The following is a 12,185-nucleotide window of genomic DNA, read 5'->3' on the forward strand; positions in this document are numbered from 1 at the left end:
ACCTCCGGGTCCAAAGTATTCTTCTTTGTGGGACATGTATCTAGTTCTGCAAGTTTTGGCAAGTTGGTCACAGAATTAATTTTTGGATTTAAAAAGAAAATCTGTCTTTTAAGTTAGTCATGCTGCTTTATCTATATCGTTTAGGAGGGTCTCAGATGTTAAGGCATTAAAGGTTACAGCACGAAGGCACTTGCCAGAGGGGATTTGCTTTACTATCAGAAGAAGAACTAAGACTAAGTCTCGCACTATATTTTATCCAAATTTGGATCAAGTAGAAAGTTGTGTGTAGTGAGATGTTTGCGTGGGAGAACAGAGAATTTGCAAAGCAGTGTGGAAACCCGGTTGATAAATTTCTTTCTGGCATCCTAATAAAACAGTGTCTACACCCACGTTAGCTTGTTGGGTAAAGGAAGGTATGAAAAGAACAGAAATAGATCTTGCTAGGTTTGGGCCGCATTCTGCTGGGGGTATTATGGCATCCAAAGCATTTTTGTTGGGAGGTAGTCTAACAGGCATTTTAGAGGCAGCAGATTGGTCAACAGAATCAGTTTTTAAGAAATTCTATTTTAGGCCAGTGGAGTGTGCAGTGAAGGATATTATGGCAAGGTTTTAAACATGCATAATATTGGCCTTCGTGCCTTGCAGACTTTCCACAGCAGGGGTGGGTGGAAAATCATGATTTTATTAAAGACACGGAGGCTGATTATCCCACCCTGTGCTATACACACCCTATAATCTGTTTCTGATTTATTCTTAGAAGAGTGGAGGAAGAGCTGGAAGAAAGTTGTTCCAGTTTGTAGTGTAATTCCTGTTGGGATGTTCAAGACTTAATAGGACTAGGGATCTTATGTTCGCAGCCAAAGAAGGAAGATGGCTGCCAGATTAGGGATTATATAGAGAATGGAATGTTCTGGGATTCCAAAGGTGTACCTGGACGGGCTCCACCTTGGTAGCCAACGGAGCTCTTTGGATATTGGGCCGGATTCTAGCTGTAAAATAGTCTAGCGTTTCCTGAGGGTTCATTTTATATTCAAAGGACACCCTGGCAGAGTTAAATCAGCCAGGGATGCTGTAAAGGAATTATGATGGGGAGACCCTGAGTGAGCCTAAAAGAATAAACGGTAAAACGCTATTACATGGGGTGATAATGAGGGAATACTTAAAATCTAATATTGCTCCCAGGGACCAATAATTAATTTCTGGAGAATGCTACATTTAGACAAGATTGGTCACTAATAGCCTGGAACTCGACCCATGATTGGCTGGTTCTTATTATAATTTTGCATGGCTCCTGCGCTTCCTACATGCGTTAGGATGCGTTTATTAGCATTCACAAACGTATTTCCCTCTTTCTCTATTTGTAAAACCAGTCCGTTTGGCCTTGTATTTGGATCCATTTACTTCAAGTTCAGGTTGGCTGTATTTGCTCGGTATTGCTACCCCCAGCTATCTTCTTTGGCTCTGACACAGCAGAGCAGTATTTACTGCCATGATGTTTGTCACATTCTGATGGTATTTCAAGCAAATGGAATGGATGGTAAATTACCATGAGTACTAGACTATTTACTACCAGTCTTATAACTACCAACCTTTCAGGAACGAGAGCCTGTGTGTGTAACACAACAGGCATTGCCAACTAGTGAGTCTGCAGTCATTGCCTCAGAGCCTGGTTGTTCTTGGACCGAGGCTTGCTTTCCTGCTCCTAACTGAAGAGTCCTTTCCTACTCTCTGCTAGCTCGTAAGAAGTGCGCTGATAGTATTAGAGGCAGAACCTTCTGAACTGTATGTCAAGAGAGGAACAATGGAGTTCTGACAAAAATAGGGAACACTTTATTTCAAGAAAATAGTAACATTTCAGTACAAAAGATTTCTCTGTAGCAATCAATCTATAAGTCCCCACCACACCCTCAATAGTGTCCAGCCATACTGTTACACAATAACTCCAGGCCACTAGCACCAGGTTTCCATTTTTTTATTTTATTTTTACAATTCAGTGAATTCTGTTAGAGGTAGTTTTCATTCAGTTCAATTAAACCAGTTGGCATAAGAGACGCATGTAAAGAGGCCCAAGACTGGAAATTGTGCAACTCGTGTGACATGTTAACCATACGTAACCTGATCCCTACCAAATGTCCGTTAGAACAGACCCACTCCCATCAATTCTTCATTTTCTTTAGGGTGCGGGGAGTCTTTTTTGTGTTCTATTGGCAATCAGCCTCTTTTTGCATAGCTTAACAACCTGAGTCACCTAGAGGCAGGCCAGCCTGAGACAGTGCCTAGCAATGACACCCAAGCCCAGATTTACTAAGACCCTGCACCAGTGCAAAACGATATAAAGAAGCGCATGGTATTTACTTTCCAATGCAAAAGGCATTTTGTGCTAGAAAGATGCCATTTTCTCTGTGAAAAAATTACTTTGTGCTGCTTTGTGCAAAAGGGGCATTACTGGGATGTTTCTTGGGCAAGTCAGTGCAAACATCCATGAGTCTTGCCGCAAAACCTGATCTTCTAATAGAGCCAGATCAGGTGTTGCATCAAAAACACCTCCCTGAAGTAGGTGCTAACAAGAAGAAATGTTTTCATTTCTCAAAATAGCACTAATTGCATAAGTGCTGAAGTGCACAGCACACATCCAATGCTGTGGATCCTTCTTTTGCCTAGACATAGGAATGTGTGCTGCAAGAGTACGCTTCCAGTACAATTCCTATGCAGCAAACACGGATCTCTCCAAGGCTTCTGCACACAAGGCAGTAGTCTTTTAGTGCATCAACTCAGGTGATAATAGCAGCATCAGGACAAGCTTAATAGGTATAGGTCTGCATCGTGCAACAGGAAAAGTTTGGTAGTTGTGCTTCATTACATGGAACATTAAACATGAACATCAGTGTCTCAACTCTGTGTGAGGTTTTAACTGCAACACAGTGTTTACACACTCCTCTGCCAGCACTTCTAACAAACCACTGTTTGGCTCACTTGGTGAGGGGGTTGACCTTAATGGTGAGGAAGAAACCCAACATTTGTCCAAAGTCCAAATATCGTAGAGATACTTATGCCAAAGTGGCTTTGTCCCTTCTGACATGGATCTAGCATGACCTGCTTCTGGCATTACTTAGAAAACATTTAACTTTTTCTTCCCCCGTTGATAAGTCTGCCCAACCCATTATGAACCTGGCCCTGAAGTGGCTCACACTCAATCACCTCCCCATCCACAGTTATAATGTCTTTGGAGCCAAACGGTTCAATACGAAAGGCCTTAACTGGAACATGAACCAAGTGGGGACAGTTGTGCGTCATGTGGGTGCCGTTCTCCATGGCCAAGAAAAGCTTGAGCAGTGAGCTCCTTGGGATCCCAGCTGGGATATAGAAAATGTGTATAAGATTGTCACTGAGGCCAGTGACCATGGGGGCAGAGAAGAGGTCGGCTCCAAGGTGCGACTGCTGGATAGCAAGGAACAAAACAAAGTTGTCCTCCTTCACCACGGTCCAGTGTGTCGGCACTGGCTGGTCCAGAGGTGCCAGGAGTGAGTCCTCCAACTTCAGAATGTCACCTCCAATGTGCTGCCCTCCACAACCCTCCACGTTGCCCATGTTGTTGGAGTTGCAGAAGTTGAAGAGAGTGTTTTGGCGAGCCTCGGCAGCAGGGCTGAGTCTTTCACTATGGGATGAAGTTTGGTCCAAGAGGCCAGGTTTGGTCATTGATGCCGAAGCAGTGTCCTGCTCTGCTGGCAGGTAAGATACTCGGCCCTTGTATGTGCGTAAAGCTGTCAGACGGACCAGTGTGCCCATGGTGAAGCGGATGGAGCCCAGCATTCGATACTTCTCGCTTTCGATGTCCACGTCAGAAACAAAGCCCCAGGCCACACTCAGGAATGAAAAAATGCGCTTGCCTGAGGCGGTGGTGATGGAGACAAGGTCCATCGGCGACACCAGGCCCTTACAGAGGTAAAACGTACAGTTGATCAGTAGATCTGGATTCATGACTTGTTTATGCCTAGAACAAAAACACATAAAAAGAAGATAAGAACATCAAACCAATACAGAAGCAGCAACCAAAGCTCTCTCTATACTATCTGTTGAGGCTACAGATTCCCACAAAGGAATATATGTTTTCTTAGTCAACACTGCCACTGCTGCCCTCCCTATGACTAACTAGGAGCTGCCATTGTCTGGGCCACGCCTTCAGTACTACAACCTGCTGGCATGGCCGCCCTTTCAGTTATAAAGACTGATGGCATGGTCTCCCTTTACAGTTAAAAAAAACTGATGGCATGGCATCCCTTCACAGTTATACAGACCATTGGCATGGCCTTTTTCTACAGTTATTAAAACTGATGGCATGGCATCCTTTCAGTTATAAAGACTGACGGCACAGCCTCCCTTTCCATTATAAAGACTGATGGCATGGCCTCCATGTAGTTACAAAGACTGATGGCATGGCCTCCATGTAGTTACAAAGACTGATGGCATGGCCGCCATGTAGTTACAAAGACTGTTGGCATGGCCTCCCTTTCAGTTATAAAGACGGATGGCTTGGCTCCCCTTTACAGTTATACAGACCACTGGCATGGTCTACTTTTAGTTATACAGACTGCTGACATGCCCTCCCTTTCAGTAACAAAGGCTGGGAAATGCCCCAATACACCTTTTGGTGGACTAGACTGTCCGCATGTCATGGCCCTTTGGATATATAGAATTCTGATACAGCTTTGCTCCTGACCTTTGGCCATATATTGAGATGATCATAATATATACTTGGTGTAGACTCAGTATAACACCGCTGATGCGGTAGAGCGCATGAACAAAGTGAGGACCAGTAAAAGTGTTTATATTTACACAGCACAGTGCACAACCAGGCTGAAACCATTGTTGGGACAGTGCAAGGCAATGACTGCCCAGTTTAATCTCAGTAGGTTGTTTACAGGTTCAGTAGGTTGTTTATAGGTCCAGTAGGTTGTTTATAGGTTCAGTCAGGTGGATAAATGGTCTACTTTTCGACTCTAATGGTAAACATGTCATCAAGACAGGAAACCATTCAAAAACAACAGCCCCCTGCTGTGCTTAACCGATCTCCCCGTGACTGTCCCATGGGAGCACCAGATAGAGTTAAAAGGAATCTCAACCACTAGGATTCCAAGTAGTGTGCTTCATCATAGAGTCCTCAACCAGATACCTAGTGTACCTGGACGGGTTCCACCTTGGTAGCCAACGGAGCTCTTTGGATATTGGGTCGGATTCTAGCTGTAAAATAGTGTAGCGTTTCCTGAGGGTTCATTTTATATTCAAAGGACACCCTGGCAGAGTTAAAAACAGCCAGGGATGCAGTAAAGAAATTATGACGGGGAGACCCTGAGTGAGCCTAAAAGAATAAACGGTAAGACGCTATTACATGGGGTGATAATGAGGGAATACTTAAAATCTAATATTGCTCCCAGGGACCAATAATTAATTTCTGGAGGATGCTACATTTAGACAAGATTGGTCACGAATAGCCTGGAACTCGACCCATGATTGGCTGGTTCTTATTATAAAATCAGCTTAGAGACATTCAGATGCCCTGACCATAAAAATACAGATGAGTGAGAATTAACTCAAGACCATGGTACCAATTAAGGCATACAAGAAAAGATTAGAAGAAATCAATCAAGAAATGACAGACTTTAGGGATTACCTCACTCAGTCGAAAGCACAGAAACTTCAGAAGGACATGAAAAGCTTCTCCCCCAAGAAAGTTTATCCATATTCTGCACCATAGTACCAACCCCAGTTTGAAAAGGACAATGATAGAGAGGATTACCAGTACAATGCAAGCAGTTGTTCTGACCAGAAGCTTGTAGTAGTGAAGATGACCAAAAAGCAAAACAAAGTGGCAGACGGAAAGAAAAATCCAGGGGATATGGATGTTACACTTCCAACAACCACCCTTTTTCCAACCACCCCTACATAAAGTGTACCAGTAGAAATTCTAGCTTTTGAACATGCAGTTGCAAGGGAAGTGGACATGACTGATCCAATGAAAATAAGTACCTTCCACAACATGTCAAAAGAAGAACATGCAGCACTGTTTGAATTGAGATCTGACCAGGAGATCACAATAAAACCTGCAGACAAGATAAGTGGGATTTTGATCCAGAACACTAAACGCTACGGACAGACAAGAATATCTTCGCCTACTAGAGGACAGGAAGAATTACGTAGTTCTCGAATCAGACCCAACCTCTTCAATTCTGGGAGAAATAAAGAACACAGTAGAAGAGGCTGAAATAGGAAACTGGAGCACCAAATACAAAGCTCAGTTTACAGTGAATACAGATCTAACAATCCTGAATTTCTATATCCTGCCCAAAACATATGTACAAAATTCCTCCCCCGGGATTCCCAATAGTTTCAGGAATAGGCTCTATATTAGAACCATTATCAAGGTTTTGTGATCACTTCCTCCGCCCCATGGTACGATGTACACCTACATACCTGAAGAATGCTAAGGATCTTTTTAACCTGCTCAAAGACATAGTGTTCGATGCAGAGAACAACCTCCTCATAAGTTTGGACATCAAGAGTCTGTACACCAGTTTGCGTCAAGGGGATACCTAACAGTTCTGGAGGAACTCCTGTACTCTAGAGATTGTTTTTTTTTTTAACCCCACAACATTTCCTCTTGGAATGCGCAAAGAGGGCCTTGACAAATAATTATTTTTGAATTTCGGGATATTGTTTCAACATGTACACAGAATGTCAATGGGCAGCACTTTTGCCACAAGTGTGGCAGGCCTGTATGTACACCATTTAGAGCAGGAGAGAATATCAACACCAGTAATCCCTTTGTCAACCACATTAATCTAAGGAAGAGATACATAGATTATATTTTGATTGTGTAGGAAGGTGACCAGGATTCATTGTCCTGCTTCTTTCCATGATTGAACTCATTGGACCCCATTTGACATTCACACAAACGACCAGCAATAAAGAAATGGTATTCCTTGACGCAAGAATCACAGTGGAACATGGAATGCTACATACAGAAACATATCACAAACCAACAGACAAAAACAACCTACTTATGTTTGACAGTTTCCATCCGAGATCACTGGAAAAAAAAACTACAATACAGACAGTTCCTATGTCTTCGTAGAAACTGCAGTAGAATAGAAAACTTCAAAAACAAGCAGATGCACTAACAAACGTTAAACAAGAAACTATCCAGAGAAGATCATACAGAGGTCAACAAAAAGAGCACATAATCAAAATATTCAGGGAAACCAGGAAGAGGAGAGGACGATCTGTGTCACCACATTTAACATAGTCTCAAATCATATAAAGAAGACCATCAACAAGAATTGGAGAATTCTGAACTCAGGCAATCTTAGATTAGAAAACTCTTCTCACACAGACGCAGAACCAACTGAGGGACCTCTTAGTGCATACAAGACCATGCAAATCGACATAGGAACCAGCGATGTCATGCTTTACGTGAAACCTCCTAAAGGTGGTCGGACATTACCCATGCGGGCATTGTAGTGTTTGTAGTTTTACAACAAAGACCAAGACAATTGACCTAGAGTTAAAGAAAATCTGTTTTTCAGGAAAACACACTAATTGCAATTCCACACGTCATTCACCTGATCACTTGCCCATGCAACCGTAGGTACATAGGCATGACAATGAGAAAGGTAAAGACCCGGATTTGCGAACACTGTAGTAATCTAAGGTGTGGCCAAAGTACATCAAAACTGTCACAGCACCTTTTGACAGTAGAACCTGAGATGGGTAATAAAAGAACGACTACAAGACGAGCAAATTAAAAATCCGGAGAGAGCCCTATATGAGAAAGAACAAATATGGATTGACTATTTATCAACTCATAGAACGGGATTAAATGAGGAGATCTCATGGATTTTTAAACAGACATAGAATCCTGACTCACCCTTACATTTGAAAATTGAAGATCAAAGGTCATTCCTGGAGACCCTTGATCAGAATAACATGCAATAAGAGTGCAAGAGTGTAGCATAGGAGTAACCATGTCACAAGATTCCTCCCCTTTTTTATATTTTTATATTTTCACCACATGAAAATTATTGCCCTTAAAAATCTTGAGTCTGTGTACATAATCAGATATTTACACAGACAATGCAAGAAAGATAGAGCCCCAGAGAGAATTAATAGCGGACTCATTTACATAAGGGATAATCCTATGAAGTCTAAGATATGGGAGTCTCTATACAGGACGTTTAGAACATTTGTGCATTTTTCAACATATAACAAAATGAATAGGCAGTAAAAGACTGTCTCGCAATTGAGAACATTTGGGTAATTTTCTAAACAAAACTAGACAAATCGGCAGCAGAATAGCCTACTGTGGCCCTCGCCTAATGAGACAGCAGGTGTCATCATGTGATGACGCACTTCGGTCACATGACTCCGAGGAACATTGGGTATTTAAGGCCAGGAAAATATCCCATTGCTAAGATGTAGGGGAAGAAGAAACCAAATAGGTTCTGAATGGCTGGAAAGAGACTTTTCATGAAGTAAGTGGGGCATAAGGGAAGGCTTTGATAGGTCCTCTGAATAGGAGAACCTAGACCTTGACACACATATGGATGCTCTTTTACCTACATGTTCACAGAGTTTGGCTACAAGGTCCACCTGCCTCCTTACCCTCATGAAGCTGCGCTACTATGTAAGAGGAATAAACACAAATCACACTTCATCACATACAATATCTTGGTAATCTCAAGGATAACAGTTGCACAGTGTATACCAGTCTAGTGCATGCAGAGTATGTGCACAATTTTGGAGTACCTATGATGAAAGGCTCACACATTGTACTGCTTACACACTGGTCCTGTATGAGATGAAATGATCAAAGAGTTCACTTGGAGATGTGCAAGGATAGACACAGATATATGTAAAGATGTTGTGCTTGATTAATTAATTGTCTCTCTCCTACCTACAGAGAAATTTGAATATAGAGACCAAATGAGTTGGTATGGATGAGAATGGTGAATGGAAGTTTCACAAATGAATAAAAGCAAATAGGGTGCTAACGGGATCCTGACGAAAGCCAACCTAGCGCGGTGATGAATTGGTGTGATGGTTTAAACATGTCGACCCAGGGATTCAGAGGATACTAGTTTCCTTAGTGCATCCGCACCTGTTTTTAACTCCGTCAGGGTGCCCTTTCAAAATAAAATTAACCCTCAGGACACCTTAGAATATTTTAAATCTAAGGGTCCCACCCAATAACCAAAGAGCTCTCTTGGCAACCATGGTCAAGCCCTTCCAGATACACTAGGTATTTGGATTATGAATCTATGATAAAGCGTACTACTTGGAATCCCAGTGGGTAAGAGTCCTTATACCGCCGTAGGGTGAGCCTCATGGGTGGGTACGGAGAGACAGGCTAAGCATAGTAAGGGTTCCCTCCTATTGCTTTTGAATGGTTAGATGTTTGGGAAGGTGAGCGAACCCTGTATCACTTCTCACTCCCTCCCTCTTGTTGGAATATAGTATAATCGAGAGAGAAAAGACACATCAGTTTCAGTTTGTTGCACGAGTCACCCTTGAGGCGCTGTTGTAAGTGAAAACTCAACATACGCTGTCTATTAATAAGGCTTTGCAATAGCACACCTTCTTATTGGTTCTTGGGGAGATACCAGAGTGCACCAGTCACTAGGCAAAGGTTAGCGCAGCAGAGACCAACATCCCAGGCCACATCTTGACCTCATCCTTGGCATTTGGTACTGTACTGATTTGGTTTTGACTGTTGTTATGACCCTTATATGTTCAATGGTTATACTCACTGCTTGGACTATTCCATACGCTGCTGGCGTGATCTGCCTTCCCCCTTTGACTGCACAGAATCAGAAGCTCTCTGTTGGAGGAAAGACTGTGGATTTGGGCTCACACAACACTTGATATAAAATGCTTGCATGCCTTTGCCAGGGCATGCCTCTTGGTTTTCTCGATTGTTAGTCAGACAAACCCCTCCCTTACAGATTGATGGTATGGCCCAGCCCATCCGAGCTCCAGTCAATTAATTGACTTGCGCATTTGCTAACCCCCCTGGCATGGTGCACCCACCGTCGCTGCTAACATGGTCCTGTCCTTGGTTCTACAGACCCTGACATGCGCCCGACCTTCAGCTCTACAGACGCCTGGCATAGTAATGTGGTATTATTCAGAAAGAGGCTTACACGAGGGCAGAACGCCCTTAAGTTGAATTACAATATTGCCAGGCGCTATGTTCCTTTTCTTCTGACCCTTGATGTTAGTGAAGCGGGTTAAATATAGGACGGTGTAATGTTTCCACTAGCCTACAAGCTCAGTAAATTGAACTTTAGTTCCTTTTATCTGCAGGTCATTCCAACAAGGTGAACCCACCCTTCTGTTATTCAGGTTATTACATTGGACACCAATAAAATGAGTGATAGTAACATCTGTTACTCACAGCGCTCGGACGTAAATGGCAGAAGAGAAGCATTACATGCTGTTTAAAACAATCATTAGTGTGGGGTCCATGGCAGATTCAATCTTAAAAACCCTATGCCTCGTCTTGGATTGTGCTTTACCAGGACACAATTTTCTTTTCTATATAGACCACCCGAGTGCCTGAAAAGTTTCCGGTGTAGTCATGGCACTCAGACACTACGTGGTCTCCAGCTGTTCCCTTGTTTTTGCACCCATGTGCCTACCCAACACTTCAGACTGCTCAGTTCATCCCTACTTTTGACCCACATACCCTACATGATGTCTGACTTTACCTTTTCTGTTTCCGTACACATACCAGTACCATACAGTATCACCATTCCCAAAAGCACTCAGACTTGTGGCCCTGAGCTACTAGATGGGCAGTGCTGTGCCTTCTCACCCAGAGTAGTGGTTGACAGAGGCGGCTAGTGCATTCCCAGACCCCGCTGGCAGGATGCCGAGTGGCTTCTTGATTGCCACACTCCAGTCGAGACGCTCCATCAGCCCATTCACCACCTGCGAAGACAAGCAAGTATTTTATACTGTTATGAGGCATGGAGTGAAGTGGAATTGTGTAGCATTTTGTGGAGTGGAATTGTGTGGTGTGGAGTGGAATTATTTGGCATTGTGTTGAGTAGAATTGTGTGACACTGGGTGCCGTGGAGTAGCTTGGAATGGAGTGCCACTATGTGGAGTGGAGTAGAATTGTGTGGCGTGGAGTAGAATAGAGTTGAATTGTGTGGCATTGTGTGGAGTGGTGTAGAATTGAGTGGAATTGTGCGGCATGGAGTGGAATTGTGTGATGTGGGGTGGAGTTGTGTGGCTTTGTGTGAAGTGGAGTGGAATTGTGTGACATTGAGAGGACGGAGTGGAATTGTGTGGCACAGAGTAGCTTGAAGTGGAGTGGCACTGTGTGACATGGAATGGAATTATGTAGCATGGAGTAGAGTAAAATTGAATTGTGTGGAGTGGAGTGGAATTGTGTGGCATTGTGTGGCGTAGGTGAAATTGTGGCATTGTGGGGGTGTGGATTGGCAAGTAATTCTGTGGCACTGTGAGGCACGGAGTGGAGTGGAATTGTGTGACATTGTGTGGTGTGGACTGGAGTGGAGTGGAGTGGAATTGTGTGGAATTAAGTGGAGTGGAATTGAGTGGAATGGAATGGACTTGTGTGTCGTTGTGTGGTGTGGAGTTGAATTGTGTGGCCTTGAGTGGACTGAAGTGGAATTGTGTGGATATATATTTATTTATTGTTTACAATTAAATAAAATCATTACAATTAAAACCACTGAACTCTTATTACAACAATAAGAGCACCATTTGATTGTGATTGTTTAAAACAAAGGCAGTTATTAAGCAAAGGATGGATTCATGCATGTTCAGACAACATGGTCTGCAGTTTAAGTCCTACAGGCAGTACCACTCTAAGAAGCTATTCAAAGATTAGTGGCAAACAAAGTGCGAGTGCAGAGCGGCCACGGCAGAATTGCTCCTTTTGGTCCGATCCACAAAGTGGCATCACACTAAGAGCCTAATTGCAATCGCAGAGTACTAGCATCATAGTGAACAAACATATAATGCAATAAAATCACTCCAAGGTGTGCAAAGACTCTCTCGCAGGAGCGGGTGCAACACATGCAGCAGCAAGCTAGTCATCATGGATAGCAGCAAGAGTACTCGGTGCTGGTACAACTATATAGCAGCACTTGCTTTCCTGC

The 12,185-nt window shown here is 43.2% G+C and overlaps 1 protein-coding gene across 1 annotated transcript in view; it reads right to left on the minus strand.

The window, feature by feature from the left end:
- Positions 1 to 1,960: 1,960 nt before the first annotated feature.
- The window catches only part of SPHK1 (sphingosine kinase 1), a 90,882-nt gene continuing 80,657 nt past the window's right edge, over positions 1,961 to 12,185 (minus strand). Inside the window, exons 4-5 of the mRNA XM_085616920.1 lie at positions 10,868 to 10,983; positions 1,961 to 3,991 (exon numbers count right to left, since the gene is read on the minus strand). Coding sequence (XP_085473046.1) covers positions 3,121 to 3,991; positions 10,868 to 10,983 — 987 coding nt within the window. The 3' untranslated portion in view covers positions 1,961 to 3,120. The remainder of the gene's footprint in view (positions 3,992 to 10,867; positions 10,984 to 12,185) is intronic.

The sequence above is a fragment of the Triturus cristatus genome, chromosome 7, assembly GCF_964204655.1.
Source record: "Triturus cristatus chromosome 7, aTriCri1.1, whole genome shotgun sequence".
In the NCBI taxonomy this organism is placed as follows: Eukaryota; Metazoa; Chordata; class Amphibia; order Caudata; family Salamandridae; genus Triturus; species Triturus cristatus.